This window comes from Tursiops truncatus, chromosome 17, assembly GCF_011762595.2.
Source record: "Tursiops truncatus isolate mTurTru1 chromosome 17, mTurTru1.mat.Y, whole genome shotgun sequence".
NCBI lineage: Eukaryota > Metazoa > Chordata > Mammalia > Artiodactyla > Delphinidae > Tursiops > Tursiops truncatus.
The window spans coordinates 77,146,379-77,174,347 of record NC_047050.1 but is presented as its reverse complement, the minus strand read 5'-3'; the positions used below and the strand labels follow the sequence as shown (position 1 = coordinate 77,174,347).

At 53.8% G+C, this 27,969-nt stretch overlaps 2 protein-coding genes across 5 annotated transcripts; both read right to left on the bottom strand.

Moving 5' to 3' along the window:
* Nucleotides 1–21: 21 nt before the first annotated feature.
* GLI4 (GLI family zinc finger 4) lies at nt 22–11,669 on the bottom strand. 4 transcript variants are annotated; one of them, XM_073794333.1, is made up of 5 exons: nt 11,542–11,669; nt 10,194–10,336; nt 6,367–6,525; nt 5,575–5,676; nt 22–4,892 (listed from the first exon to the last, which is right to left on the bottom strand). In XM_073794333.1, the coding sequence occupies exons 1-5, from the start codon at nt 11,631–11,633 to the stop codon at nt 3,961–3,963; spliced, it is 1,428 nt and encodes a 475-aa protein (XP_073650434.1). In that variant the 5' UTR covers nt 11,634–11,669; the 3' UTR covers nt 22–3,960. The 4 variants fall into 4 exon arrangements, with proteins under 4 accessions (XP_073650434.1, XP_033698574.1, XP_073650435.1 ...); XM_033842683.2 differs by lacking the exon at nt 11,542–11,669 and having other exon boundaries at nt 10,138–10,272; XM_073794334.1 differs by lacking the exons at nt 10,194–10,336; nt 11,542–11,669 and adding an exon at nt 7,893–9,408.
* ZFP41 (ZFP41 zinc finger protein) lies at nt 9,554–22,947 on the bottom strand. The gene is made up of 2 exons (XM_033842684.2): nt 18,067–22,947; nt 9,554–11,702 (listed from the first exon to the last, which is right to left on the bottom strand). Exon 1 carries the CDS (start codon nt 19,468–19,470, stop codon nt 18,874–18,876), a length of 597 nt encoding a protein of 198 aa, XP_033698575.1. The 5' UTR covers nt 19,471–22,947; the 3' UTR covers nt 9,554–11,702; nt 18,067–18,873.
* Nucleotides 22,948–27,969: the final 5,022 nt, after the last annotated feature.

The following is a 27,969-nucleotide window of genomic DNA, read 5'->3' as shown; positions in this document are numbered from 1 at the left end:
AATAAGCGTAATAAACTATCATGAGGGAGGATGTGTATTTTCCAGGTGGGAAGTGGATGTTAACTTCTGCTTCTGGCCTGTGCTCTGCTGGTTCTTCACATGATGGTCTAATTTAGCGCTCACAGAACCTCGTGATGTATCCCATAGAATCACTATCGCCAATTTACCGATGCAGCTTAGAGAGGATACGGACCTTGCCCAGGTGGCATAGAAATGAGCGGCAGAGCTGGGCTACGAAGTAGAGTGAGTGTCCTTAGAAGCTGGATGTGGGGAGAGCCTGCATTCCTGCCCACCTGCTTGGGGCACACGGCACAGGGCAGATGAGTCCATAGACCACGTCTTGGCTTCCACCTCTGGGCCATCATTAATCTGGGGTCTCTCCAAGTCCAAAACCCTTGGGATACTGAGGTAGCCCGATATGGAATGTTGCATAGCAACTGAAAAAGACAAGCGCGTGGACAATACTGGTACTGAAAACGTGTGCAGAGGACCTTATGGTTCTGTTTGCTCATCCCAGCATCCTGCAGCCAGCCATGGGTGTGACCTTGAATCAGGCTGAATGACGATCTCTGGGCCACCTCCCTGATTACAGCCCTTGGCCCAGGGACGGACAGCGAGTGCACGAGAGCCCAGCAGGAACCAGCAGAGCCCTTCCCCGGGACGCTTCCCTTACCGTTCTAGTGGTGAAAATAGATACGAATGGGTCTGGGGCTGCTTTGAGCTCTGCTCTGCGTCACGGGGAGAGAGCACATCCGTATCAGGAGGAATGAGGCCAACCCTGTGGCATTAAGTACAGTATTATCCTTGCTTGAGACGGTTAATTCTATGCGTCAACTGGACGGGGCCACAGGGCGTCTAGATATTTGGTCAAACGTTATTCTGAGTGAGATCAACATCTGAGGCAGCAGACTGAGTAAAGCAGGTTGTTCTCCCTAACGTGGGTGGGCCCCAGCCAATCAGCTGAACGACTGAATAGGACAAAAAGACAAAGTAATACGGAACTCCTGTCTGACTGTTGAGCTGGGGCGTCAGTCTCACTCTACCTTTGGACTTGGACTGAAACACTGGCTTTCCTTGGGTCCTGGGCCTGCCGGTTTTCAGACTGGAACTATGCCATCGGCGCTCCTGGGTCTCCAGCATCCTGACTGCAGGTCTCAGAACTTCTCAGCCTCCATAATCTCGTGAGCCAATTCCTAAGAATACCTACCTACCTACCTACCTATCTCTCCAATTGAGTCTGTTTCTCTGGAGAGCCCTAATACATCTTTTTCTTTTTCCTAATTAGAAAACAAATTTGGGGACTAATAGCTTGTCCAACCTTACACTTCAGTGTAGAGTTGGGCTTTAAGTTTCAAAGTCGATTCTCTTAACCATCATGCCACACTGCTTATATCATGTAAAAATAAAACCCCTTGTATCCAACTGAAAAGTGTCCACATTTAGGCCCAGCTTTGTCGTTATTTCCCGACTCACAGGCACACGCAGCCCGCTCTGCACCGCACAGAGCCCGAGATGGACTGTCAGCTCCTGGACCCTCTTCCCTGTGCGGGGCCCTGGGAGCTCCTCACAGGGCCACCTTTCTTTAGGGCTCAAGCTCCTATAGGGCTTTTATTTACTCTAGGGCCGAAAGGAGATACTGCCCCTACACAAGTGACCACTTCCTGGGCTCTGAAATGCACAGGGACCGCTTTCCTGGTGCCTCACTCTGTCTCCCTCAATGTTTACACTCGCCGTGGCCGGCGCTGGCCCCAGGTGGCTTTCTGCTGAGGCTGTCCATTAACAGTGTTCCTGACCTGTCCCTGGTTGTCGACAGAGCCTTTCCAGGAGCCCCTTTTATGGGTTTTTGCTGTGTGCCTGGTGGCGTGCAAAGGATTCTATGGCCATCCTCCCAATCACCCTGTGCGGTGCCAACAGACGGCTGCCCCTATTTCCAGAGGAGGAAACAGGCTCTGTGAGGGACAGTAAGTGCCTGGGCTGGCATCAGGGCAGCCTGGGCAACCCTAACCCTGGTCTCCCGGAGACCAGTGGGTCACTTCAGGGAACAGCATGAGGCTGGCTGGAGCCGAGGACACGGGCCCGGGTGGGAGGGAGTGCAGCCCATGGGGTTGGAGATAACAGGGTCAGCGGGAGGCGAGGGACAGTGGCCGCTGAGCTAGAGACACTCGCAACCAGGGCTGGATAGAGGCTCCAGAGCAGGCCGGGGCACAGAGCTGGAACCGGAGGATGACCATGGCGGGGGAGGAGGGGCGTGACGCCTGTGCCGGACACGAGGCAGGAGGACAGTGCAGAGACTTCGGGCTGTACCCACGTCCCAGGAGCGGTCAGGGGTCGAGAACCATAACGTCCTGTGCAACCAGATACTGATAAACCTGGGCAGCCACAACGGGCAGAGAAGATGCCCTGAGGAGTCCTTGTCTCGGTCCTGCCGGGCGTTCAGGGTTCCCGGGAAGTGCTGAATGCATCAGACGGAACCCTCGAGAGAGAACCGGTCCCAAGCCGGCAAATGCAAATGCCATTCAGCCCATCTCGGCGGGCCGCATGCGACAAGGGAGGACACAGAGCCTTTGCTGAGAGTTCACCTCCTGGCACCGACGAGCTGCAGCTGGGGGCAGTTGATTCCACGCTCCCCTCCTCTGGGCAGCCTTCCTAGCTTGCACGCCTGCTGCTCAGTGGCCTGGGAGCTCCCGCCCTGTACCTGTCCCGTCACCGAGGGTCTGCCGGGCCACCTCCAGGACAGTCTAGGACAGTGTGGAGGACCGCCAGGCTCTGCTCTGGGGCTGCCCGCTAAGTCCGGTTGTGGTGCAGGTATCCGAGTCCAGCCTTGGTGCTGAGGCTGCAGGATGACCCCTCTGGAGCACAGGCTGAGCCACCGCTCCCCGGAAAGCCCTGGGGGCTCTGCTCGCCCGCTCCGCAGCCTGGCTGCCCAAGGTGGAAGCTTCACGATACCCAATAGCCACGTGGTATTAGGGACAGGGGGCTGGGGAGAAGGCGGATGTCCCCCATCTTCCAGGGTGCCACAGTGCACCAGCAAAGACGACTCAAGGAGGTGTTCTGACCCTCGTGGGGGAGTCCAAAGCGCTTGATGGCCTCGGGGCCCTGGGAGTGTAGCCTGGAGAGGCGGGGCAGCCCAACCACAGGGCTCTCCATTGGGGTCACTGGGAAAGAGGATGTGGAGGCGAGGCGGAGTTATACCCTGGAGAGGGGCCGGGCAACTCCTCCGTGTGTGGTGCAGGCGGCAGGGGTGGGGGTCCAAAAGCTGTCCAGGAAGGAGCAGGCAGGAAGGCAGACAGAAGGCGCCCCACCCAGCTGGGCTCTCCCCTTTACCACAGGGGCTGGGGAGCTACAGGGCAGTCATGGCAGATCTGAAGCCGGCTACAGCCAATGCCCAGCTGCAGTCGCCTAGACCTGTCAAGCGGGGAACCCCCTGGGGCCCCGGCTTCCTGGGGCTGGAGGCAGCTATGAAGGCTGGGCAGGGCCACCTTCCACTGAAGCCCGCTGGCCTCAGGCAGCCACCAGTAGGTGCAGAGGCAGGGTGAGAAGGCAAACAGAGCAGATCCGAGGGCTTGCTGCAGAGAGAACATGCCACACACATTCTCCCAGATGCATGAGGAAACCAAACCGCCAGAGACTACAGCCCAGGGGGAGAGCGGGCAGCCCGGGCCCCCCCACCCCAATCTGGAAAGCACCCGTCCTGGGGTGCCTGACCCCGCCCTGGCTATGGCTCTGGTAAGTCACGACGCCCGCAGGCCTCGGCCGCTAGGGCACGCGGTGGGCTCTGCTGACAGGAGCCCTCAGGGATGGGGGCAGCCACGTGGCCTTCCTCCCGCGTCCATCAAGTACACAGACTTTATTCGGGACACGCACGAGATGCCGGCTGCGCCAGCCAGGAGGCGCGAAGGCAGGAGCCCTCCGCGGGAACTCGCCTCGACCTCAGGCTGCTGACGCGCGGCCCCGCGCCCGCTACTCCCGGTAGTGCACCCTCTGGTGCTGGATGAGCTGGGAGCTCTGGCCGAAGGCTTTGCCGCAGGCGCCGCAGGCGAAGGGCTTCTCGCCCGTGTGGGTCCGCAGGTGCCGGAAGAAGTGCGAGCGGCCGCGGAAGGCCTTGCCGCAGTCGGGGCACTCGTAGGGCTTCTCGCCCGTGTGGATGCGCTGGTGCTCGATGAGCACCGAGCTCCAGATGAAGGCCTTGCCGCACTGGCTGCAGGCGTACGGCTTCTCGCCCGTGTGCAGCCGTTGGTGCCGCACCAGGTTGGAGCTCTGGCTGAAGGCCTGGCCGCACTCGCCGCACTCGTACGGCTTCTCGCCGTTGTGGATGCGCAGGTGCTGCGTGAAGTGCGAGCTGTGGCTGAAGGCGCGGCCGCACTGGCCGCACTCGTAGGGCTTCTCGCCCGTGTGGATGCGGTGGTGCTGGATGAAGCCCGACCAGCCGCGGAAGCGCTTGCCGCACTCGTGGCAGGCGTAGGGCTTCTCGCCCGTGTGGATGCGCTGGTGCTTCAGCAGCAGCGAGTTGTACTGGAAGCTCTTCCCGCAGGCCTCACACCTGTGCGGCTTCCCGCCCCGCGGGCCACTCTGCCGGGCCCCGAGGCCCGAGCCCCGGCCGAGGCTGCCCGCCAGCTCGTCGGCGCGCCCCGGGCCGCCCTCTGTCCCCGAGGCTCCCTGCAGCCCGAGCGGCCCACGCCAGGTGCCTCTCTTCTGGGGGCGGGGCCCGGCCCCCGGCGGCTGGCCTAACGGCCGCTCCAGGCTGCACTCCTGCCCCAAGCTGTCCCCACACCTGGGTCTATGGGGAAGGCTCCTCAGAAGGGTCCTGAGCACCCCCGTGTCCTGGTCCACCTCATCTTCAGGATTGTGCGGCTGGGGAGACGACGGGGCCCGCTCGCGCTCCAACTCGGGATCTGAGAAACGGGAGAGGCGGAGAGCACTCAGCCGCCCACCAGGCTGTCCGTCCGCGGGGACCCCCGCCCCGTTCCAGATGACAGCACCAGGGTGAGAACACACAGGGTGCGCGCGCATGTGGAGGGGGGAAGCCTGACAGGAGATTCAGACTCAGAGCCAAGCAGAAAAGCCCCTGATCCTGAGGACGCTGCCCACACGGCCCCGGAGCTGCTCCACGGATCCCCAGAGGACACCCCAAGGGCTTCTCTAGGGGAGAGAGGCGGGGGGTGGGGTGGGGAGGGAGAGAAACGAGGAGCTGAGGGCCTGGATGAGCGAAGCCCCAGGGGAAGGGGGTGGGGACCAGAGCTCGATTTAGGGGACAAGTGGAGGTCAAGGGCAGTACACAGGGGTGCCAGGATGACTCCCCGATTGCTGGCCAGTGTTGCCAAGTCGGACACTCTAGCCGGACAGGCAGGTGGATATGGGGGTCTGCGCTGCTCTCACAGCCCAGAAAGTGTCAGCAACAAGACCGGGACTGAACGGGGGGAGGGGCTGTGGGGGACAGAAGTGAGCGCTGAGCCAGGGACAAGTGGGGCCCCGGGGCCTGGCAGCGGTGGTGGGCGCTGCACAGAGCCTGGAGTGCAGCAGCCGCAGGTAAACGCGCTTCTGGGCGGGGCCCCGCGGCAGGTTCCGCTTGCTCACCTGGCCAGCAGGTGTCTCTGCCAGCCTGGACCTCCTCCACGTCCCGGAGATCCTCCTCCTGTGGTGGCTGGGAGGGCACCTCAGGGCTGCAGCCGGGGAAGCCTGAGGGTCACAGCGGGGCTGGGGCTCATCTCTCCCTCCTCTAGAACGGGTTGTACCCCCCAACACACCTCGTTGCCCTCTGGAGGCTCGCTGAGTGGGACAGAACACATCTACCTGGGTCCTCGTCCTGGCTACCAAGAGCTGATTTGTGTCCTCGACTGTGAGGGGAGTGAGGCCAGGCCTCCTGTGGGACATGGGGCAGGGAAGGGACCCCGGACTCCCTGACGGCTGCGTGTGAGCAGGGTCCAGGGGCACCACACACCGCAGGGCTTGGACATCCTCCCCGACCAGTTGTCGGCTATTTCCACACCTGGACACCCCCAGACCCTGCCGGGGGGCGGAGCAAGGCTGATGGTTCCATCCCTGCAGGTCCCTGGGGGTCCCCACCCAAACCAGCTTGCCCAGAACTCTGGAGACCATTTTCCTGGCGTGGGATCAAAGGCTCGGAGAGGGAGATAAGGTGACTGACTCCTCTCACACAGGCCTGGCCATCGAGGCTTCTTTTTTTGCACCCCTCATCCCCTAAAGAAACATACTCCAAGGGACTGTCCTCTAGGGAGCCACTGCTCACACAGCTCGACCCCTAGCCTCAAGCACTGCTGCCCGAGTCCCGACCCAAGCACCAGGGTGCAGGAGCCCCAGCGCCCAGTGAGCTGCCTGCCCGCAGTGACGGTGCAGGGAGGCAAGTACCATGTTGATGGCCGTGGAGGTGAAGCTGGGCCTCGTGGCGGTGGCAGGCTCCAGGTGTCTCCGGTGACTCGAAAGTGACAGTGGACAGGACATGAGGGGGCTCCTGACTGTCCCCCAGGGCTGCCATCTTCCCCCAAGGCCTGCTGGAGGACTGCACACCTGGGAGCCGGGGAAACGAAAACCACGGCGACATGAGGGGGTCAGAGGGATGTGCGGGGTGGGGCCGATCAGCCACAGGTGAGCTGGAGGCTCCTCCCCCGGGGGAGGAACTAAGCGCCAGGAGGTAACCTGTGGGGCCCACCGTGCGAGGCCACCGGGGCCCCTGGTGTGTTCTACCATGTGCACAGCACCAGCGCACCCACACGAACTGAACCCAAGCTCTCCCCCCAGCAATGCCCGCAATGTCCTCCCAACCCAAGGCCTTGCCCGTGGAGAAAAGCAAAGCTGGTTCTCCCGGAAAAACTCCCCCGTCACAGCTGGGGGCCGCTGGCCCTGGGGAGCGCAAAGAACTGACTTTGCCTGCCGGAGCAGGAACGTCCTAGGTTAAATCTTAACGAGACATTTCCAGAGAGGAAAACCCCCCTCAGAGGCCGCAGGCTGGGACCCCTCACATCCCAGCCCCGCCTAGGGTGCTCCGAGCCTCCTCTGGGGTCAAAGATACTTTTCTTTAGTCTGGTTTGCCGGAATAGGTTGGTCTAAAATGAGAATTTTTCTTTCACACTTCCATGAAGTAGGAGGCCTTATCTGGGAGTGAAAAGGGGCAGGGGAAGGATGAAAGGTAATGTACATCCAATAACGGCGCAGGCAGTACCTGCTTCAAGGAAGCAGGGAGGCAGACGCCACAGGGCTCCTCACCAGTGGGGGCCTCCTGGGTCAGCCCCCGACCTCAGCCCCTAAAGATGGGAAGGATCACCCACAGCCAGGTAAGTGGACACACGGTGGGTCTGCAGTGCTGACATCTGGGTATGCCACATTTTAAATATCTGGGAAAGGGCACGGTCACCCCTAGCCGGGCTCTGAGGGGAGGTGGCGGTCACGAAGGGACGCCAGTGCAAACGTCTACGCTGCTGCAACAGGCTGAAGGCAGAGGGGACACAAACGGCACCGGCCCAGGAGCAAACCCTCCTCCACCCCGCCTCCCAGCTTGGAGCCTGTGCGCCGCCGGAAAGAGCCCGAACTCGGGGCGCTTGGCAGCGGAGAGCAGGGTGCCCCGGCTGAGTCCGGCCACGGACCTCGGGCCAGGGGCAGCTCTGAGCCTCTTTTCCATCTGCAAAGTGGGCATCACCACAGCTCCCGTCCCTGGGGTTCCGGGCGCGTGGGGAGGCGCCCCGCAAACGGACACCCGCGATCGTCAGGGGCCAGTGTGCCCCCTGCACAGTGTGCCCCCTGCACACTGCGTCCCGCCATCCGCGCCCCCCACGCCCGGCCGAGGCCAAGGTCTCGGCGGCTGCGGGGACAACGCGCGAGCGCGGGCTGGGCCGAGGGTGCCCCGCAGCCGCCACCACCGCCGCCCGGCGCCCACTCACCTTCCGATCGGGAGGTGGCCGCCAGCCCGCCCACCGGCCGGAAGTGCTCCCGCGCCCCGCCCGCCCGGCCTCGCGCACTTCCGGGACGCTCTAGGTCCCCGGCGGACCGGTGCCTTGGTGACCTCGGGGGCTATGGGCGGGGCAAGAGGACACCTCGGGGTTCAGGCAGGAGGGAGACGGGGAGATGGCAGGGGAGAGGAGGGGGCTTGTGATGGAAATGCACACAACCTAATTCTCCTTGGATGTGTCCTCCCCGATGGTGGACAGCGGTGGCCGTGGGCCGGACTTTCACCCTTTCTCGTCTTCAGTCTGTCCCGCTGGTTCAGTTTCAGAGGGATGGGGGCAGCCTTCTGTTTCTCATGAGGGTGGACAGGCCTGAGGGGTTCTAATTACTCCCATGGAGACTTTTAGCCAATCACCATTTTTCTTCCCACCTCTGCCCCACTGTCAGGGTTACCCGCGACCCCATCCCCAGGCCCTGCCAGCCTTCTCAGCCTGGACGTGCACCTTGTCAAGTGTGTAGGCTTCTGCCGAAAGCTGCTTCTCCTCATTTTCCAGCTTCTGAAGCCTCCAGCCGACAGCGCTTACTCTTCTCTCTCCGGCCTCGTGAATCTTCTCTTTGGCCCTTCGCCTAAGTCACGGATCTAACTCGGGTCCCCACCCTCAGCATCCTGGGCTCTTTAGGACGCTGAACAGCTTCCCTGCCCCCCGCAACTGACAATAGTACCTCCCCTCAGTTGGGACAACCAAAAAAATGTCCCCAGGTGTTGCCAACGTCCGCTCCTGAGGGCAGAATCGCCCCTCGTGAGAACATCTGCTCTAACAGAGGCAAAGTGAGCAGGGGCACAGAGGGGAGGACTGACAGAGCGCGTCAGAGCTCAGGACCTGAACGGGGTGCTGACAGGGTCTGGGGGCAGGCAAGGTCACGTCACACTGTAGGCATGAAGCAACGACAGGGCCTAACTTTGTTTCCCAGGGAAAAATGTCCCCTGCTTTTTGAAAGTTCTCTTTACACCACTTTGCTTTTACAAGAGACCTACATTAGTACCTGTTTTCCAACAAAGCCAAACAGGATTTTAGCTTTTTTTGAATAAAGGCAAAAAGTGAAAACAGCGCTCAGCATTTGTTCTGCAGCAGCTGCAACCGAGGCAGCGAGAGCGGCCCCTGCCGAGCTCCTGTGGGACTGCACTCAGCACCAGGCTGCCGGGGCTGCGAGCCGCGTCTGGGGGCCTCTGCGCTTCGTCTCCATTTGCCCTGTGCGCCGTGAGCAACACGTGTCCTAACAAGGTAACTAAGTGCCTCTTCGCTTTATGCCATTTCGGCCTTGGAAGGTGTCACAGGAACGCTCTGCTTTTGGATAGCAGGGGAACCTGTATCCAGGCTCAGAGAGGGGTGTCTATTGAGGGACACGGTATTTTGCTGAAGCAAGGGGTCATGCCCATCCTAAGTTAGCACATTCCTTTTCTGATTTGTGTGTTGGTCTCTTACAAGTTTGGTTAAGATGAGGCGGCCCCCAAGAGACACATCCAGAGGCAGTGACCAGCTGGGCCTCTGGCTCTGCAGGCCTGGGCCAGACCTTGAGCTGGGAGATGGTCTCTCCCTTGAGGCAGTGGCACCTCCCTGGGGACTCTTGACTGTGGGGAGAGCAGCTGAATGCAGTGAACAGGTCAGAACAGATGTTAATTGTAGGAGAAAACAAGATCCAGAGGCAGCAGGACAAGGAAGCACTGACGGATGCCCAGGGCATCTGGGAAGAAACGTGGGGACCAGCGCAACAGCCGTCTGGGTTAAGAGAACACCGCGTGAAAAGCAAGCCCTGGGAAAGCGAGGAGAGAACAAAAGAGAACATCTACCCCAAAGGTAGACCACACTTGCTTTCCACGGACTGAAGGATGTGAAAATATAATCAAGTAAAAGTTCAACAAATTTGACTAGTTGGAAAGTTGCATTTCTAGGACTAAAAATAACAGTCAGAAACACTAGACTGGGGAAAGCGTCCGCCCCAGCACAGGCCCAAGGCCACCCGCTGTGCACAGGCGTTTGTAGCCCATGGCCACCTCGGTCCACCAGGGGGGCATGAGGAGAGCAGCACCCCCAGTGCTGAAGCTCTCCAGGAAACAAACACGCAGTAACACCAAGAGGCAGGACACTAAAGGCAAACGGGACCAGAATGCTGCGTGGGTGAGGCTGCAGGGACACAGGCCACGCGGGCCCACAGGGAGCTCACAGGTTGTGTCGGACGTACCTGACACCGGGGCGGCCCAGTGCCGAGATCGTGGGGCCGGGGCGCCGGGAGCTCACCCCAAGGGACGGCTGTCCTCAGGCCTTGGAAATCCCCGTCCGTGGAGTCCGCAGCGTCAGCCTCGCCCTGTGGCTGGGCCTGGATCCTGTAGGGGCTCTGGTCAAGGGGAGGACCTCCGGCTCCCGGCTTTGCTGACAGGTGGCTGGAGTTTGTGCGCAAGCAGCCAGGAGGCAGTGAACTTCGAGCTCGGGGCAGGGGTCCTTGAAGACACCGGCTGCCTCTCAGAGCACAGCCCTGACCCCAGGCAGTGGATCCCGGGTCACTCCCGCCCTGTCCCCCGCCATTTCCCTCTCTGGTCCCAACACTGTTTCCGTGGGCCTCGAGACACCCCCTTTACCCCGCCATCTTTGCTCACTGAAAACCCCACCCTCACCGTGACCTCTGTCTGTGCTGCTCCAGAGCAAATGCCCAAGTGCCGCAGCACCAGGGGCTTCCACTGCAAGCAGGGCGACTCGGAGCCCTGGCCTTGCCCCCAGGGCCCAGGCCAGCCCAGTGTCACTCTGCAGCGCGTCTTGGTGTCTAGCTCACCGGCAGAAGAAAGGAATGATCACATCTCGGTGCCCAAAATGGGGACAGACATGAGCGGCCATTAGAAATAAAGCCCAGGTGACATGCTGGTGCCCAGAGCCTCCCCAGGGGTGCAGTGGACCTGGCGAGGGCGACCTGGGCTGAAGCCCGTCAGCCCCGCCTGCTCCGTGGCCCGCACCGCCAGCTTCCCTCAGGGCACAGGGTCTGGCACGAAGGACCAGACGTCACGTCCCCGGGACATCCGCAGGTGTCCCCACGCCCGTTCAAGGTCCTCTGTGCCTTCGCTCTGACGCCAGGTCATGCCGTCCCAGCGCCCTCCGTGCTGGCCCCGGCAGCGGGGAGCCTGCGCGGTAACTCAGGTGCCCTGACGTGTTTCTGCGGTCGCTGCTTTAACCGTTCTCCCGTGTTCAGTGGGGAGGGGACACCCTGAAGGGCGTTTGCCGGGACAAGCTCCGAGGCCAAGGAGGTTCTGACTTGGCCTGAGCTGTTTCCTCCTGGAGCCTGTCCTACAGCACTCCTGGCTGAGGGGCAGGGGCTGAGCGCCTCAGAATCTCGAGACAGCTCCCTGCGGTTGCTTCCCCTTTTCATCTCACTGCCTTCACGCGGCCTATCAGACGGAACACTTCCCTCCACCTCCACCTGACCCGACGGCAGGCACTGCCCGAGGGTGGAGTGTCTGCTGCCCGGCCACCTGCCCTGCGGTGACAATGCCTGCCCTGTAGTGACAGCGCCCGCGCTGCAGTGACAGCCCTCCGCGCCGTGTCCCCGCACGCCCCTCCTGCAGCCTAGCATGTGCACCGCAGGGGTGTCCTTTCTTACCACGGCCTTTCTCTTCCCTTCCTTCTTGATCTCTGTTCCTCCCTGGAGCTCAGGAACGTGGAAGTTTTGCTAGTTGTGAGGTTCTTTTTCATGCATATTTCATCAGGAACTTCTTGCTTTGGGGCGGATCCGCTTTCACAGCCGAAAAAGGACAGAAATACCTTTTGAATAAATAAAGAAGCGCAATTATCACCTGGTTGATAATTGGGAAATTATCAACAGTTGGGCAATGCCAACGGTGTGAATAAGGCCAGGCTCTGGGCACATGGACACGCGGAGGCTGGTACTTGGTGGGGATAACGGCCACAGGGGCTGGAGGAGAGCAAGGTGGGGAAGGGGGGCGCGGGCTGTGGCTCAACCCATGTATCCCACCCTGGGTGGCAACAAGATTTCAAGGAAAGTGCTTCAAAACTTGGGACTTCCCTGGTGGCACAGTGGTTAAGAATCTGCCTGCCAATACAGGAAATACGGGGTCAAGCCCTGGTCCAGGAAGGTCCACGTGAATATTAATAGTGATGGCAGAAGCTCTGTACTGCTCTTTTTCAAAGAGAACGCGGTTTAACATTTAACCTTAAGGTTTAATTTGCTATAGACTGTTTTGTTCTTTGATTTTTATTTTATATTGGAGTATAGTTGATTTACAATGTTGTGTTCGTTTCAGGTGTACAGCAAAGTGATTCAGTTATACATACATATATGTGTGGGTATATATATATATTCTTTTTCAGTTTCTCTTCCCATATAGGTCATTACAGAGTATTGAGTAGAGTTCCCTGTGCTCTACAGTATGTCCTTGTCAGTTATCAATTTTCATATATAGTAGTGTGTATATGTTAATTCCAACCTCCTAATTTATCCCCCCCCCCCCACCTTTCCCCTTTGGTAACCGTAAGTTTGTTTCCTAAGTCTGTGAGTCTATTTTTGTTTTGTACATAAGTTCATTTGTATCATTTTCTTTTAAGATTCCACAAATAAGTGATATTATATGATACTTGTCTTTCTCTTTCTGACTTACTTCACTTAGTATGATAATCTCTAGGTCCATCCACGTTGCTGCAAATGGCATTATTTCATTCTTTTTTATGGTTAATAGTCCATTGTATATATATATACCACATCTCCTTTACCTTTTCCTCTGTCAATGGACATTTAGGTTGCTTCCATGTCTTGGCTATTGTAAATAATGCTATAATGAATATTGGGGTGCATGTATCTTTTGAAATTATGGTTTTCTCTGGATATATGCCCCATAGTGGGATTGCTGGGTCGTATGGTAGTTCTATTTGTAGTTTTTTAAGGAGCCTCCATGCTGTTCTCCATAGTGGCTGCACCAATTTACGTTCCCACCAACAGTGCAGGAGGGTTCACTTTTCTCCACACCCTCTCCAGCATTTATTATTTGTAGACTTTTTGATCATGGCCATTCTGACCAGTGTGAGGTGAAACCTCATTGTAGTTTTCATTTGCATTTCTCTAATAATTGGTGATGTTAAGCATTTTTCATCTGCTTTTTGGCCATCTGTATGTCTTCTTTGGATAAATGGCTATTTAGGTCTTCTGTCCATTTTTTTTTTTTTTTTTTTTTTTTTGCGGTATGCGGGCCTCTCACTGTTGTGGCCTCTCCCGTTGCGGAGCACAGGCTCCGGACATGCAGGCTCAGCGGCCATGGCTCACGGGCCCAGCCGCTCCACGGCATGTGGGATCTTCCCGGACTGGGGCACGAACCCGTGTCCCCTGCATTGGTAGGCGGACTCTCAACCACTGCGCCACCAGGGGAGCCCTGTCCATTTTTTTTTATTGGGTTTTTTGATATTGAGCCACATGAGCTGTTTCTATATTTTGGAGATTAATTCCTTGTCGGTTGCATCGTTTGCAAATATTTTCTCCCATTCCGTGGGTTGTCTTTTTGTTTTGTTTATGGTTTCCTTTGCTGTGCAAAAGCTTTTACGTTTGATTAGGTCCCATTTGTTTATTCTTGTTTTTATTTTCATTACTGTAGGTGGATTCAAAAACATCTTGCTGCAGTTTATGTCAAAAAGCGTTCTGCCTATGTTTTCTTCTGAGAGTTTTATAGTATCCGATCTTACATTTAGGTCTTTAATCTATTTTGAGTTTATTTTTGTATATTGTGTTAGAAAATGTTCTAATTACATTCTTTTACATGTAGCTGTCCAGTTTTCCCAGAACCACTTATTGAAGAGACTGTCTTTTCTCCATTGTATGTTCCTGCCTCCTTTGCATTGATTAATTGACCATAGGTGTGTAGGTTTATCTCTAGGCTTTCTATCTTGTTCCATTGATCTATAAGTCTGTCTTTGTGCCAGTACCATACTGTTTTGATGACTGTAGCTCTGTAGTATAGTCTGAAGTCAGGGAGCCTGATTCCTCCAGCTCTGTTTTTCTTTCTCAAGATTGCTTTGGCTATTCAGGGTCTTTTGTGTTTCCATACAAATTTTAAGGTTTTTTTGTTCTAGATCTGCAAAAAATGCCATTGGTAATTTGGTAGGGATTGCCTTGAATTTGTAGATTGCCTTGGGGAGTATAGTCATTTTGACAATACTGATTCTTCCAGTCCAATAACATGGTATATCTTTCCATCTGTTTGTGTCAGTTTTGATTTCTTTCATCAGCATCTTGTAGTTTTTGGAGTACGGGTCTTTCACCTCCTTAGGTAGGTTTATTCCTAGGTATTTTATTCTTTTTGATATGTAGGCAATGGGACTGTTCCCTTAATTTCTCTTTCTGATCTTTTGTTGTTATAGAAATGCAACAGATTTCTATGTATTAATTTTTTATTGTGCAACTTTACCAAATTCATTGATGAGTTCTAGCAGTTTTCTGGTGGCATCTTTAGGATTTTCATGTATAGTATCATGTCATCTGCAGACAGTGACATTTTTACTTATTCTTTTACAATTTGGATCCCTTTTATTTCTTTTTCTTCTCTGATTGCCGTGGCTAGGACTTCCAAAACTATGTTGAATAAAAGTGGCCAGCGTGGACATCCTGTCTTGTTCCTGATCTTAGAGGCAATGCTTTCAGCTTTTCACCACTAAGTATGATGTTAGCTGTGGGTTTGTCATATATGGCCTTTATTAAGTTGAGGTATGTTCCCTCTGTGCCCACTTTCTGGAGAGTTTTCTTTTTTTTAAATCATAAATCGGTGCTGAATATTATCAAAAGTTTTTTGTGAATCTATTGAGATGACCATATGGTTTTTATTCTTCAGTTTGTTAATGTCGTGTATCACACTGATTGATTTGCGAATATTGAAAAAGCCTTGCATCCCTGGGATAAATCCTACTTGATCATGGTGTATGACCCTTTTAATGTATTGTTGGATTTGGTTTGCTAGTTATTTTGTTGAGGATTTTTGCATAGTATCAGTGATATTGCCTGTAATTTTCTTTTTTAGTGGTATCTTTGTCTTGTTTTGGTATCAGGGTAATGGTGGCCTCGTAGAACAAATTTGGGAGTGTTCTTTCCTCTGCAATTTATGTCGTCTATGCATCTCTGAATTTATGTCATCTATGAAAGCAATCTGTCTGGTTAGAGGATTCTTCAGGCTATTTCCTCAAGTTGGCTTCAGTAACTCATCTTTCTTCTATAACCCACTTCATTTGAGTTCTCACATCTCTTGGTTCGACAGTTTATCCTTCTAATCTCTGATGTATCTGCCATTATCCTCCCCTTCTCACTCCTAATGGAGCTCTCCTTCTCACTCCTAAAGGAGCTCCTTTGCTCCTTCCTTCTCTCTTTCTGGATTCCACTGCCAGGGAATGTCAATTTTCATAGTCCTGTCAGAGCACCAACTTTTATTAAAAATGCTCTCCATTCCCATTAGTCGTATTAATTTCTATAATTTATTGCCTCCATTCTACTTTGAGTTTATTCTGTTGGCCTTTTTTCACTTTTAAAGTTGGATGCTTAGCTTGTTGATTTCCAGCTCTTCTGCTGGTCACATAAGGCTACAAATTTCCGTTTGGCTTTAGTTACACCAGAATTTCTGGCAAGTTGTATTTTCATTATCATCCAGGTTTAAGTATTTTATAACTTTCATTATATTTTTTTCTTCTCTCTTTTAAAAAATTTATTTATTCTTGGCTGTGTTGGGTCTTCGTTGCTGTGTGCAGGCTTTCTCTAGCTGCAGTGAGCGGGGGCTACTCTTTGTTGTGGTGTGCGGGCTTCTCATTGTGGTGGCTTCTCTTGTTGCAGAGCACAGGGGGCTTCAGTAGTTGTGGTGCGTGGGCTCAGTAGTTGTGGCTCATGGGCTCTAGACAGAGGTTCAGCAGTTGTGGTGCACGGACTTACTGCTCCGTGGCATGTGGGATCTTCCCAGACCAGGGCTCGAACCCATGTCCCCTGCATTGGCAGGTGGATTCTTAACCCCTGCGCCACCAGGGAAGCCTATGTTTTTCTTCTTTGACTCAGGCTACTTAGAAGGTTTTCTTTTTCTGGAATTTGGGTTTCATTTGAAGAGCAATAGAAAAAAAACCCAAAAAACAAAAAACCCATCAAAACAGATTTATCTGAAAGATTTGGGTTCAGTGCTTGGTGGTGATGTGGTGTCATAATGGTTAACTCAGAAGAAATGGGAAATGAGCCTGTCTGTCTGAACCAAAATGACAGGAGGCAAAAAAGACGGTGGACTGATTTTAGTTTGATTGTGTGATTTATTTTCTCATGTCTCTCTTGTTTTCCTGGCTGATTTCATTCTCTTGAGAGAGGGACTGACGGCTGTCTGCTTGCACAGCCGCCTCTCATGCCTGTGGAAAAATGTCCCCTCACTAAGGACACTAACATGTGACCGGAGCTGACAGCGGCTGAACTGGGGGTCAGCACGGCACTGAGGTCACACACAGTCACTGACCAGGCTGAGCACTGTCAATGCCTCCAAGTCATCTCTGAGGAACCATAGGCACAAGGAGGTGAAGGACGGGCCCAAGGTCCCACATCTCCAAGGCACGAGGGTCGAGTCAGTAACCCCTGGCTCCAGAGACTATGCTCTTTGCCACCTGCTTCCTCTCTAGAACTCGAAGACACCAGATTAGAATGCTTCTTCTCTCCCATCAAATTGGCGAGATTAAAACCCACCTGCTACCTGTGCACTGCTGGGGCACTTATGCAGCACAACCTGGGGGAAGGTAATTTGCCAGAATGATCTCCCCGTCAGCTCATTTCTGGCAACCCGTCCTGTTGGCCCTAAATGTGGAGATGTTTACTGCCTTGTTTTTATTGACCTAAACTGGAAACAGCCTACATGCCTTTGTTAGGAGAAGGTTAAGTCAACGTTTTATTTAATGGATCATTACGCAGCCACAAAAAATGCTTCCCATTGGTATTAACGTGGAAACATAATAACATAGAAAATGAGAATTTTTCTATAGTACATGTGATGTGTTGTAATTTACGGTACATTTATACAATATTTTATATATAACAATATATCCATCATGGTATATTATAAACCATCATAAATAAAAACCAAACCAAACCGAAGCAGATGCAGACACCCCGGGAACGTGTCACATACCCGTCATCTGAAACTGGCCAAATCCGGCCCACCGCCTGCTTCTGTAAATAAAGGCTTATTGGCCGTTTCTGTGCTGTAATTGCTATGGCATGTCATGGCTGAGCTGAGTTGTGGCAGAGACCTTATGGCTACAAAGCCAAGAACAGTTATTATCTGTCCCTTAACAGAAAGTGTTTGTCAACCTGCCAATCTGCATTGTTGTTATTGCTTCTTTGCTCAGCCTTTGAGAGCAAACTGCAGATGTCATGACCCTGTGGCCCTTAAGACCTCAGCATGCATCTTTCATGACAAGGACGTTGTCTGGGATGGCTGCAGGCCATCAAACCAGGGAGCTTTGACACTGATGTGCCCCCCCACCTCCCCTGTGGACAGTCTAGACCCAACGTTTGCCAAATGTCCCAGTGACCTCCTTTATAGCAACCTTTCCCCACCCAGGATCACAGGTGTGTTTTCCCTGAGCCAGACCCTGGCACCCGTTTGAACAACTTTGCCTCATCACATCTCCAGTTCCGGGACCGTGAGAGCAGGATCACAGGTCACACCTGGGGCCTGCCTGTCGGGGTAGGAGGAGGGCCTGCCGAGCTGTGAAGCAGAGGTGCGAGCTCAGGTAGAGCTGTTATAACGTCATAGCTTTTAGAAAGAACAAGAGTACAAATCTTAACCTGGAGGGATGTTTCCACTGGGAGCACTCTCTCCTGTCTCCTGATGGAGGGGCCCCCAAGATCAAGGCCATTATTAGTTTTCTGGGTCTAAAGAGCTGAAAATGTAGGTGTCAACATTTTCCTGATAAAAAGCCCTATTACTTCCTGGATAACAGTCACCTCACCCCTCTTATACTGTGCTGGAATTCTGGGACAAACCACACCCTCGCCCAGGAGAACATGGAGCCTATCCAGACCACTCTTGGAGGGAAACCAAGGGCAGGCACAGCATGTGGATGTGAAGGGGGTAGGATGGAAGCTGGGGGCCAAGCACAGAGAAGTGGAACTAACCTGCACGGAGAGCTGGCCCTGGGGGGCAGGCCCACCGTCTCGTGTCTGAAAGGCCGCATGGCAGGCAAAGGCTGCATCCAAGCTGCCGTCAACATCCCGGGGCCTCACACGGCCAGGGCAGGAAGCGCCCACAGTGGCAGCATTTAGTGTCCTGAGTGGTCCACCTGGTAAGTCAAGGCTGCTCAGCTGGGATGATGGCTGATGTGGGAGGACACACAGAGAGCCCAGTTCCTGGGAGCAGGGGCCAAGTTCAAGGAATGGTTCTCCAGAGAGGAGGGAAGGCAGAGGACAAAGCACAGCACCGCCACCAGAGCCAGCCAGGGGGACACTGGGGTCCCCAGTGCTCGCTGCGGAAGCACTGCCATCCAGCTCAGGGCCACAGGCCTCCTGCCGGGCTGCATGGAGATGGACTTGGGACCCAGTGGGCCAAAGGTCTGCAGCACAGTCTTCAAAGGAGCCAGTGGGAGGGCCGAAGCCAGCATGGGAGTCACAGGCGGAGGTGGCAGTGGGAGGTGCTGACTGTGCTCGGGTCTGAAGCCTGTCCCCTGGACAGCAGTTTGTACACTCGCCTCCCTGGTGCCACAGCTGTGAGGAGCTGCCTTGTTATCATGATGTCTTGCCCTGGAGATTCTCTAGACCAGAAAGGTCTCTGGCCACACCGGTGTTTCCTGACCTGGCTGGGGCGGTTTTCCTGGTGACGGCAGGACCCCCAGCCCGATCAGACGCCAGGGAGGAGGAGCCCCAGGCAGGCCTGCCAGGACAGTTTTCGCGGGCACAAAGCTCTGAGTCTGGATGGCTTGCCCACACTCAGTGCTTCTTCCGTGGGTGACGTTTCCGATGGCGAATAAGACATGAGCTGTAGGCAAAGGTTTTCCCACATTCCTTACATTCGTACGGCTTCTCTCCGGTGTGGGTTTTCTGATGTTTTAGGAGATTTGAGCCACAGTTAAAGGCTTTGCCGCACTCACTGCACTTAAAGGGCTTTTCTCCGGTGTGAATCCTCCGGTGCTTGGTCACGTCGGAGCTGTGCCTGAATGTCTTCCCGCACTGGGCGCACTGGAAGGGCTTCTCTCCAGTGTGGACTCTCTGGTGGCGAACGTGATCCGTCTTGTGCTTGAAGATGCGCCCACATTCGCTGCATTCGTAGGGCTTCTTCCTCTGGAAGGGAGTGAACACAGGAACCCCCTCAAAGTCATCTTTAAATGTAGCACTGAAGGCCTCAAACATGTGTTCCTCGTCCTCACGACTCAGGCTGGGTTCCTTACTGTGCTTTTTGGCCAAAGTGGATCTCTGGTTTGGCTTCTTTTTCCTAGATGCTTTATCTTCCTTGGGAGTGTCCTTCTGAACACGTACTTCTTCCTCTGGGGTCTGTGCCTTCTTTTTTTTGCCTGTGGGCTTTTCCATCCTTCTTGTCCCCAGGAGAGAGGAAGGACCACTGGAAGCCGGCAAGGGCCAAGGAGAATGACCAGCAGCAAAATTCTCCAGCCTTACGAATTTCCTTGTAACTCCACTTCTTCAGAAAGGTCTTGCTTTAGACACAACACTGTATTTTCCCAAGCTGGTAACTGCAGTTCTGGAACAGAAACTCTGCAACAAAGAGAAGAGCACCAACAACCCTTCTGAGGCTGGAGAGAAACAAGACCACAAACATTAGATTAAACGAGTGTTTGGGAGGAACACAGCCATGAGGTCTTTGAGTGCTGAGTTATGAAGGGGCAGATGGGCAGGGAAGGGGTGGGGGAGGCATGGGAACATGGCCCCATTCCCTTCCCTGCTCACGTATCCCACCTGGACATCTAACGAGTCTCAGGCTGGACATGACCAAACAGAGCACTTATTTCCCAGAAACCCACCACCCACAACCTCACTGTTCCCAGTTTTCCTCATCTCAGTAGATGGCATCATCGTTTACTCAGTTGCTAACTGAGGAATTCTTTTTTTCTTTAATAAATTAATTAATTAATTTTTGGCTGCGTTGGGTCTTTGTTGCTGCGTGCGGGCTTTCTCTAGTTGTGGCGAGCGGGGGCTACTCTTCATTGCGGTGCACGGGCTTCTCACTGAAGCGGCTTCTCTTGTGGTGGAGCACAGGCTCTAAGCGCGCGGGCTTCAGTAGTTTTGGAATGTAGGCTCAGTAGTTGTGGTGCATGGGCTTCACTGCTCTGCGGTATGTGGGATCTTCCCGGACCAGGGCTCGAACCCGTGTCCCCTGCATTGGCAGGCAGATTCTTAATCACTGCGCCACCAGGGAAGTCCCAACCAAGGAATTCTTATTCCTCTGCCAGGGGCCAGCATCTCCACACCTGCGTCCAGTAGGACTCATGTGTACCATGGACCAACGACTGCCGCGTGGTCCCCAAACTGGAGTTTTCCCAGCCCTTTACTTGCTCCTTCTCCACTTCTTGTATTTGGGGCCAGACAACGTGCTTTTGGAGTTACAGGCTGTGGGAGCCACATGTGACCCTCATGGAAGGTACCTCCCATCACTTGGAGCCTGGATTCTGAGCTGGATGAAACTCGCTCCCACCCTCATCCCAGCCCTCCCCTGGGTCCATCCTCCACAGAGCAGCCAGTGAACCCCCGTCACATCTCTGCCCAAATCCCCACTGGCTCCCCTCACACTGCTGCCCCTGTGTTTCCCCCCCGCCCCAGCCATCCTTAGGTTTGCCACACATTCCTTCCTGCCTCAGCACCTGGGTGCTCCTAGAAACAGGTCCTGAGAGGAGGTGTTGGTGGTGCTGGCCCCTCACTCCTTCAGAGCTCTGCTCTGAGGGCCCTTCTCAGGCAGTCCTCCCTGACCCCACTCCCTGGTTCCCTTACCCGGCTCCCATTCTCCTTGTGGCACTTAACTGGAGCCAACTCATCCACTGAAGGCCAAAACCCCAGGGAACAATCAACTACGATCTTGCTTGCATTGTCTAAAAAATCTGACATTCTCTGCCTCTAATCCCATCTAAAAGAATTCCAACTTCACCACGAGTTCAAACAGGAATCAGTCGGTTCCAGTGGTAGGTGCTTGTAGAAGCGTCACCAGCATGGCTCACGTCTCATTGGTTAAGAACCTTCATCTATTGCTTTTCTGTATTATTTCTGAGTTTTGTTGACCTGCCTCTTCCCTCAGCGCTAACTAATGCAATTCCAGGATAAAGCCTTGACAAGCTTCAGGCTCTTTAACTGCTAGCAAAAGAAATCCTCCACAAGATTAGGAGAAAACACTTTCCAAAGAAAGCAGATCGTGTTCTGAGTCCTCAAGTCATCCCTGAGAAGACCTCCCATGACCTGTGCTGGTCGCCCGATCTACTGGGAGGTCCATCTCCTGACAGGCTGTCTCACCCTAAAACGTGGTGCTCTGGGTGATAATGTCCCAAGTGACATACGTTTTGAGGTACAAATGCTTTGAATTCCCTTTAAGTTAAAGGGGGTACTTGGGCTTTCACCCACTCTCCCATGCACAGAGGCAACGCATAAAATGACTGGACAGGTTTCCCAACTTGACAAGAGTTTGAGAGTCTGGTTTCTTCTAAACGAAAATGCTTAGATACACCTGACTTGGATTCAGGTAAACGTCATTCTCTGAAGGCTCTATTGGAGGTAGCTTCTGGGAGGTAGCATCAGGTGAGAGCCAGAATTGAGGGTGATGGAAGGCCATCTAGGCTGAGGGAAGCATGCACAAATATGGGAGCATCTCTGCCGGGGAGGTAGGCGGAACCAGGGCAGAGGATCACGGCCCCAGTCAGCCAGGCTGGAGTTTGAGCTCAGGTGTAGGAAACAGATGAGAACCAAGAACCAACAGGAAAGTGCTATCAGCCCTCTGGCCCACGGCTCCCCAGGGAAGGCGCAAACTCAGCTTGGCTCTGTGCTGACCCATTTGATGGAGAGGGGTGGTCCTTGAACCCACTGAGCCCGACAACTGCCGGCTGTGCTCCAAGAACTGTGCCCCCACCAGGACTCCCGTCACTCCACGTGTGGCTTGTCACTGACGTGGCAGTCTCCCGACGAGCCGAGGGCTCTTCAGGGCAAGGATCGTGTCTTTTTCATCCTTGAATCCCTAGTTACTTGGCTGTAGCCTGCACATACTGCTGCTCAGGAAACATTCTAGATAATCGTCTTGTCTGCCTAACTCAAGCTGGCAGGTGCTTAATGGCAGAGACTGGACGTACTTACTTCTCTAAGTCCCGTGCATACCAAGGAATAAAATATTTAATTATTAAAAGCGGCGTAGACCTGAGGTCATTGTCTTGGTCTTTTCGTTTCACAGGCCTGTAGGCCTGATGACTACTACAGCCACGCAGAAAACTCAATCCACCTTGTCAGAGCAGACGAGAACCCTGGCCTAAAGGCCGGGGTGCTGGTACCTGCTGTGCGACTCCAGTGTAGCTCCTTCACTCTCTGTGCCAGGCCTCTTGTAACATGAAGCTTTGGGTATCCCCCTGCAGCAGGATACTCCGTGGTAACCTCACTTGTCCTCAGAAGCCGGGGTCTAAGGGAGAGGCTGGATTACTAGTGGTGGGAGATCCAAGGGCAAACATGCACCCAAGCAGTGTGTGGGCCCGCAGCGGTGTCGAAGCCAAGGAGAGGGCGCCGCCTGACAGAGCCTCGCCAGCCTTGGGCCCGAGGACTCCACCTCGATCCGCACGGAGCTGGTCTTCGAGCCTCGCCCTCCTCCCCGCGGCGCCCAGGAGCCTAGAAAGGAGTGCCGTTGCTCTGGGCAGGGGGCCCACGCGACGCCAGAGGGACCCAGTGAATTCCTGCATGGAGGCTGGGGCGGGCGCGCCCCTCGCAGGGTCCCCGGGCCAGGAGGGACGCTTCGTCCCCGAGCCCCGCCGCACCCCAGCTGCCCAGCGCCGGGAAGCTGCACAGCCGAGCAACCCCGCCCATGCGCCGGCCGGAAGGGCCCGCCCCTGGCCCGGTCCCTTCCGGCGTCGCTCTAGGAGGCGAGGGCCCGGGCCTCTCTGTGGTGCTCCCGGGAGGGCTCCGCCCCTCAGCTGGTTTCCCATTTCAGGCGATCCCCGCTGGTCCACCCGCCCGCTCGCCTTCGGTGCCCGCAGGAAGAGCCCGCTCCCAGCCGGCCGTTTCCGGTGCCGCTCTAGGTGGCGAGGCCCCAGCATCTCGGTGGTGCACCACGGTAGACTCCGCCCCCGAGCCACCTCCTTCCACTCCGCTGGGGTCCCACACGCCCCCTCACGCAGCCACCCCACCGTTAGCTGCACCTCAGTCACCTCTGCGCCCGTTCCCTTACTCTTGTGCCCCCTTCCTCCTGTACTCCATCACTCACTTCAGCCCCCCTCGCTCCCCCCGCACCCCCTTCCTTCTTCTTGTGGCTCCCCCCACTCACCCCAGCCCCCTCCCTCACTCGTGCCCTCCCTGCCAGCCACCTGTTTGAGTTCCTTAGAGGCAGCAGGCACGCTGTGGCATGCGTTCAGTTGCACTGGCCACCCCCTCTGACTGGGACATTTGTCCCCAGCTGTCTGGTTGGCTAACTCCCACTTCCATCTACGGAGAGCTCACCTCCTAGAGGGGACCCCTGACCACTGACTGCCCTGTGTGTATTAGTTTCCTGGTTATCACAAGGTTAGCAGCTTAAAACAATACGTGTTTGTTATATCACAGTTCCTGTGGGACAGGAGTCCAACGAGTCTTAGGTGGTCCTCTGCTCAGTCTGGCAAGGCTGCGGTCATGGTGTCCGCGGGCTGTGTTTTCGGCTGGAGGCGAGACTGTGGAAGGATCTGCTTCCACACTCATGTGGTTGTTAGCAGGCTTCCTTTCCTGGTGGCTGTGTGACTGAAGGCCAGCTTTTTCTGGGCTGTTGGGAGGCTGCCCACAGTTCCCTGCCATGTGGCCCTCTTCATGCTCCTTCAGGGTCAGTGGAGAGCCTCTGGTCCGGGTCTGCTGGGGTGGAGTCTCATATGACCTAACGGTAGGAGCAGCCTTCTGTCAGCTCTGCTGTAGTCTGCTGGCTAGGAGCACGTCCTGGGTGCTACCTGCACTGTTGGGGGTCACATTCTGTAATACCACAGCATTCTGCCTCTTTCTCCACCTTCTGGCCCTCACCCTTCTCCGCATTTTTTTTCATAGCAGTTTCCACTTTCTAACATACTATGTAATTTCCTTATTATTGTGTTTATTATGTTCATCTTCCCTTCCCACGCCAGAAAATCAAGCCTTTGGGGGCGCACGGTTTTGCTTTTCCTGGTGAGGTCTCATTATGTGTGGTGCAGCGAATGGGCACTTGACCCTCATGCCACCTAGATACAGCCTTCTCCCACGTGCCTCTATTTCTAGCCCCTGTTGTCCAGCTCTCTCCGGGACTTCACCCTTGCAGGAGCTTTAGATACCATGATTTCAAAATATTCAAGACCAAACTCAACTCTGCTTCCTTCTTTGTTGCTACTGTCAACTTCAGTAATATAATAATAGCCAGGTATTTTACCAGCAAAAGCAAGTTTATGTGGGAGTAGCCAGAGGAATTGCAATTCAGGAAATGCAAGCTATGGTGGACCATAGGCAAATCTAGAAGGAAGGAGGAGGGGGGAGTTGGGAGGGGCTGGTCCCACAGCACAAGGGATGGGATGCTGGTCCCACACACGCTGGGCGTGAGAGCTCCCCCTACAGGCTTGAGAAGTCCCCTTCCCTTGGCCCTCCAGCGACCTGCTGGCCACCCTCTTGCCACCACTTGCCCTTCCATGAGATGCTAGCAAGTAGTGCACGTTTCTGCAAGGCCTGGGCTTCAGGCCCTGAGCTCCCCTGCACCTGACATACCCTCCCGCCTTCCTGCACCTGACTGACCTGTCCTCCAAGACTCTGCTCAGTTCAGCCCTCAGTGTGTGCTTCTGTCCTACCTTTGCAACTTTATGTGGAGTTGTTCTGCTTGTGCGTCTGTCTCTACACATTACATCCTACCCATGACTCGGATCAGCACCTGCCTTATTCACCTGTGTATCCCCAGGACCCCAAGCACGGCCCAGCCCAGAACTGGTGCAGAATCAATATTATTGAGGGACTGATGGCTGGACAGAGAGAATGCAACTGAGAAGAAGCAGCACAGCAGAAAGAAAGGTGTTCTCCTGTCTCTGAGGAGAGACACAGAGCTTGGCCTCCTGGTGGCCCTGGTGGCTCCCTCCAGCCCCCCTTTGGTGGCCGAGTTGGTCCACCAGGAGCTCCAGGTGATGCCAACAGCATTGGTGTGTAAGGTCTGGTCAGAGGCCATTTCCCCGGCCAGGAAGCCCTGCTGTCACCGAGACCCGTCCCCCGCGCCCCACCGGCTGCTCTATAAATATGTACGGCACCACTGGGGGACGAGTGAGGACGGGGGATCCCCTTTCCATGAGGGCAGCCTCTGTGAGGAGAGCTGGGGGACTTGGAGGCTCTTCTGGAACATCCTTTGCTCCAGGCCCCTTCCAGGTGCTCAGAATGCTCACCTTCCAGAATACAGGCTTCCTTCTCGGTGGGGCGCTGTAGCCCGGGCGCCTACATGTGTTCTGATGTGGGGATCATGGGTGGGGGGCCAACAGGGAGAAGAGAATTCTAGGACACGAAATGGCACATGGGAGGCAAGCTTGGCTCAGCAGGAAAGAGCTGTGCTCACCTAGATTGAATGTTACCCTAACTTGTACTGTCACTGATACACAATCAGGGAGATTTCCCGCCTCCTTCTCTCCCACCTCCTCACATTTTAGAAGTTACATTATTTCTACTTGGTCAGAAAATACACATAAAGTACATTCTTCCACTCACTTTTTTTTTGGCCACGCCACGCGGCTTGCGGGATCTTAGTTCCCCAATTGGGGATTGAACCCAGGCCACAGCAGTGGAAGCGTGGAGTCTTAACCAGTGGATGGCCAGGGAAGTCCCACCACTCACTTTTTTTTATGTTAGATCCAAGGTCAGGGCATTAAATGATCACACCATCCATCTTTTTTGCTGAAGTTCCTGTCATCTCTTGGTTGGATGAAGCTTCTGGTACATCCCTCATGTTGGGCTCAAAGGTACAGGATCCCTTTGAGGTACGATCACAGTGTGAGTGGCTACACAACCCTTGGTTCACAGTTTCCTTTCTTGTCTTTTTTGAAACTTCTGCTCCATTGTCGCTTTGCTTACTGTTGTGGATTTTGAGAAATTTGATGCTGGTCTCATTCTTCTGCTCCTGGAAAGTATTTGACCTTTTTGCCTGGGAACCTTGACCTTTTCTTTATCGTCAAAATCTCATAGTTTTTCTAGGCGGTCTCAGACTTGGTCATCGTGGCTTATGTTTTTCCTGGTACCTCGTGATCCCTTTCAAGATGTAGATTTAGGTCTTCTTTTATTTCCAGAAACTTTTCTTGGATTATAGTTTTAAGTCTTAGTTCTGTTCCATTGTTTTATTTTCTTCAGGAATTCCAGTTTTCCATACATTATCTCTTCCATTTTGATCACTTTCTCTCTAACACTTCTTACTTCTTCATTTTTAAATTCTCTTTGTCTTTTCCTGCCCGCCTTATGAATTTCATTCGAATCTGTTCTTCCTTGTGCATCTTGTCATTCAGTCTTCATTTCTGATTGGTTACTGATTTTTCTTCTATGGTTTCCTGAGTTCCCTTATTTCTTCCTGCTTTTTGTTCATTTCTGTTCTGATTCAAGTTTTTTTTTCCCTTTGTTTCCATATCTCCAAATACTTGCAGATATTTGATTCAGTTTGGAGTTACAGTTTCCTTCTATTTTGCTATTGGTTATTTTGGGAATTTTCATGAGCTGAATTGTTTGATCCCCATTTGCTCTCCCTTTGTGTAGTGGTTTTAGAGAGATGGTGAGCTCACCCCTGCATTTCTGTGTACAGAGGTATGGGTTGTTTTTCAAGATTCCTAGCCCAAGAGGGACCTCTTGTGTCAATGTAAAGAAAAGCATAGTTTCGTTACCTGGTGGCTTTTGTTTGTGGAAGAGGGGCGTCAGTGGGGAAAGGATGTGTGATGTTTGATTTTTGAAAACTTTCTTTTGTCTCACAGGATCTTAAATTCCCCTTCTTGCTTCTTGTTTTACAGGTAACTCAAGGTTCGGATGTTTTCTGTCATAGTTATGCCTAGGGCATGAGTTTTCTGTCGTTTTATTTGTTCTTTATTGATATTTTGAAGGAAATGTTAGAAGATTCAGATTTATGCTGCTGCTATTACTTCAACTATGCGGAATTTCCTCAATACATATTTTTGAATGAACAATAATAGCTGATGTTTACTAAGAGTTTTTGAATGTTCTAAGCATTTTACATGTGTTATCTCATCTAATCCTCACAGCAACCCAATGATCTAGGTACTATAACATCTCCATGACACGGCTGAATAAATTGGGGAACAGAGAAGTCAGACGGTTTTCCAGAGGTCGTAGAGCTAGTGCGTGCAGAGCCAAGCTTCTGACTCCAGAGCTTGTATTCTTAATCATCATACCACACACACACACACACACACGCACACGCACACACACACACACATGCACAATGACTGTCCTCAAGATGTTGTTAAGTAAAAAGAAAGCAAGTTTTATTATAAAAGCAAACAATGGCTAGAACAAAACCTATATTCATGTATTTGTTTCTATATGTCCATATGAGAACGGAGAAATGTATGGAAGCCCACACACCAGACTAGGGGCCAGCAAACTTTTTCTGTGGAGGGCCATCTAGTAAATATTTGAGGCTTTTCAGGCCAGATGGCTTCTGTCGTAGCTGTTCAGTTTTGCCCTGGAAGTGTGAAATTAGCCATAGACAAAATGTAAACAGATAAGGTGGCTGTGTTTCACTGCATCTTCATTTACAAAAACAGGGAGCTGGCCGGACTTGGCCTGCAGGATGCAGTTTGCGTCTCTATTAACTTTGGCTACCAGATGGGGTATATGGAGATGAGGCAAAATGAGAGGGAAGGTGAATGGAGAAATAAAGTT

Bases quoted from the DNA above. Each gene is read 5' to 3' on its own strand.
- GLI4 (XM_073794333.1), bottom strand. From the start codon at position 11,633: ATGAAAAAGAACCTCACAACTAGCAAAACTTCCACGTTCCTGAGCTCC. The intron at 10,337-11,541 runs GTAAGAAAGGAC...CACAAACTCCAG, and splicing joins AAGGGAAGAGAAAGGCCGTG to CCACCTGTCAGCAAAGCCGG. The intron at 6,526-10,193 runs GTGAGCTCCCGG...CCCGGCTCCCAG, and splicing joins GAGGACAGCCGTCCCTTGGG to GTGTGCAGTCCTCCAGCAGG.
- ZFP41 (XM_033842684.2), bottom strand. From the start codon at position 19,470: ATGGAAAAGCCCACAGGCAAAAAAAAGAAGGCACAGACCCCAGAGGAA.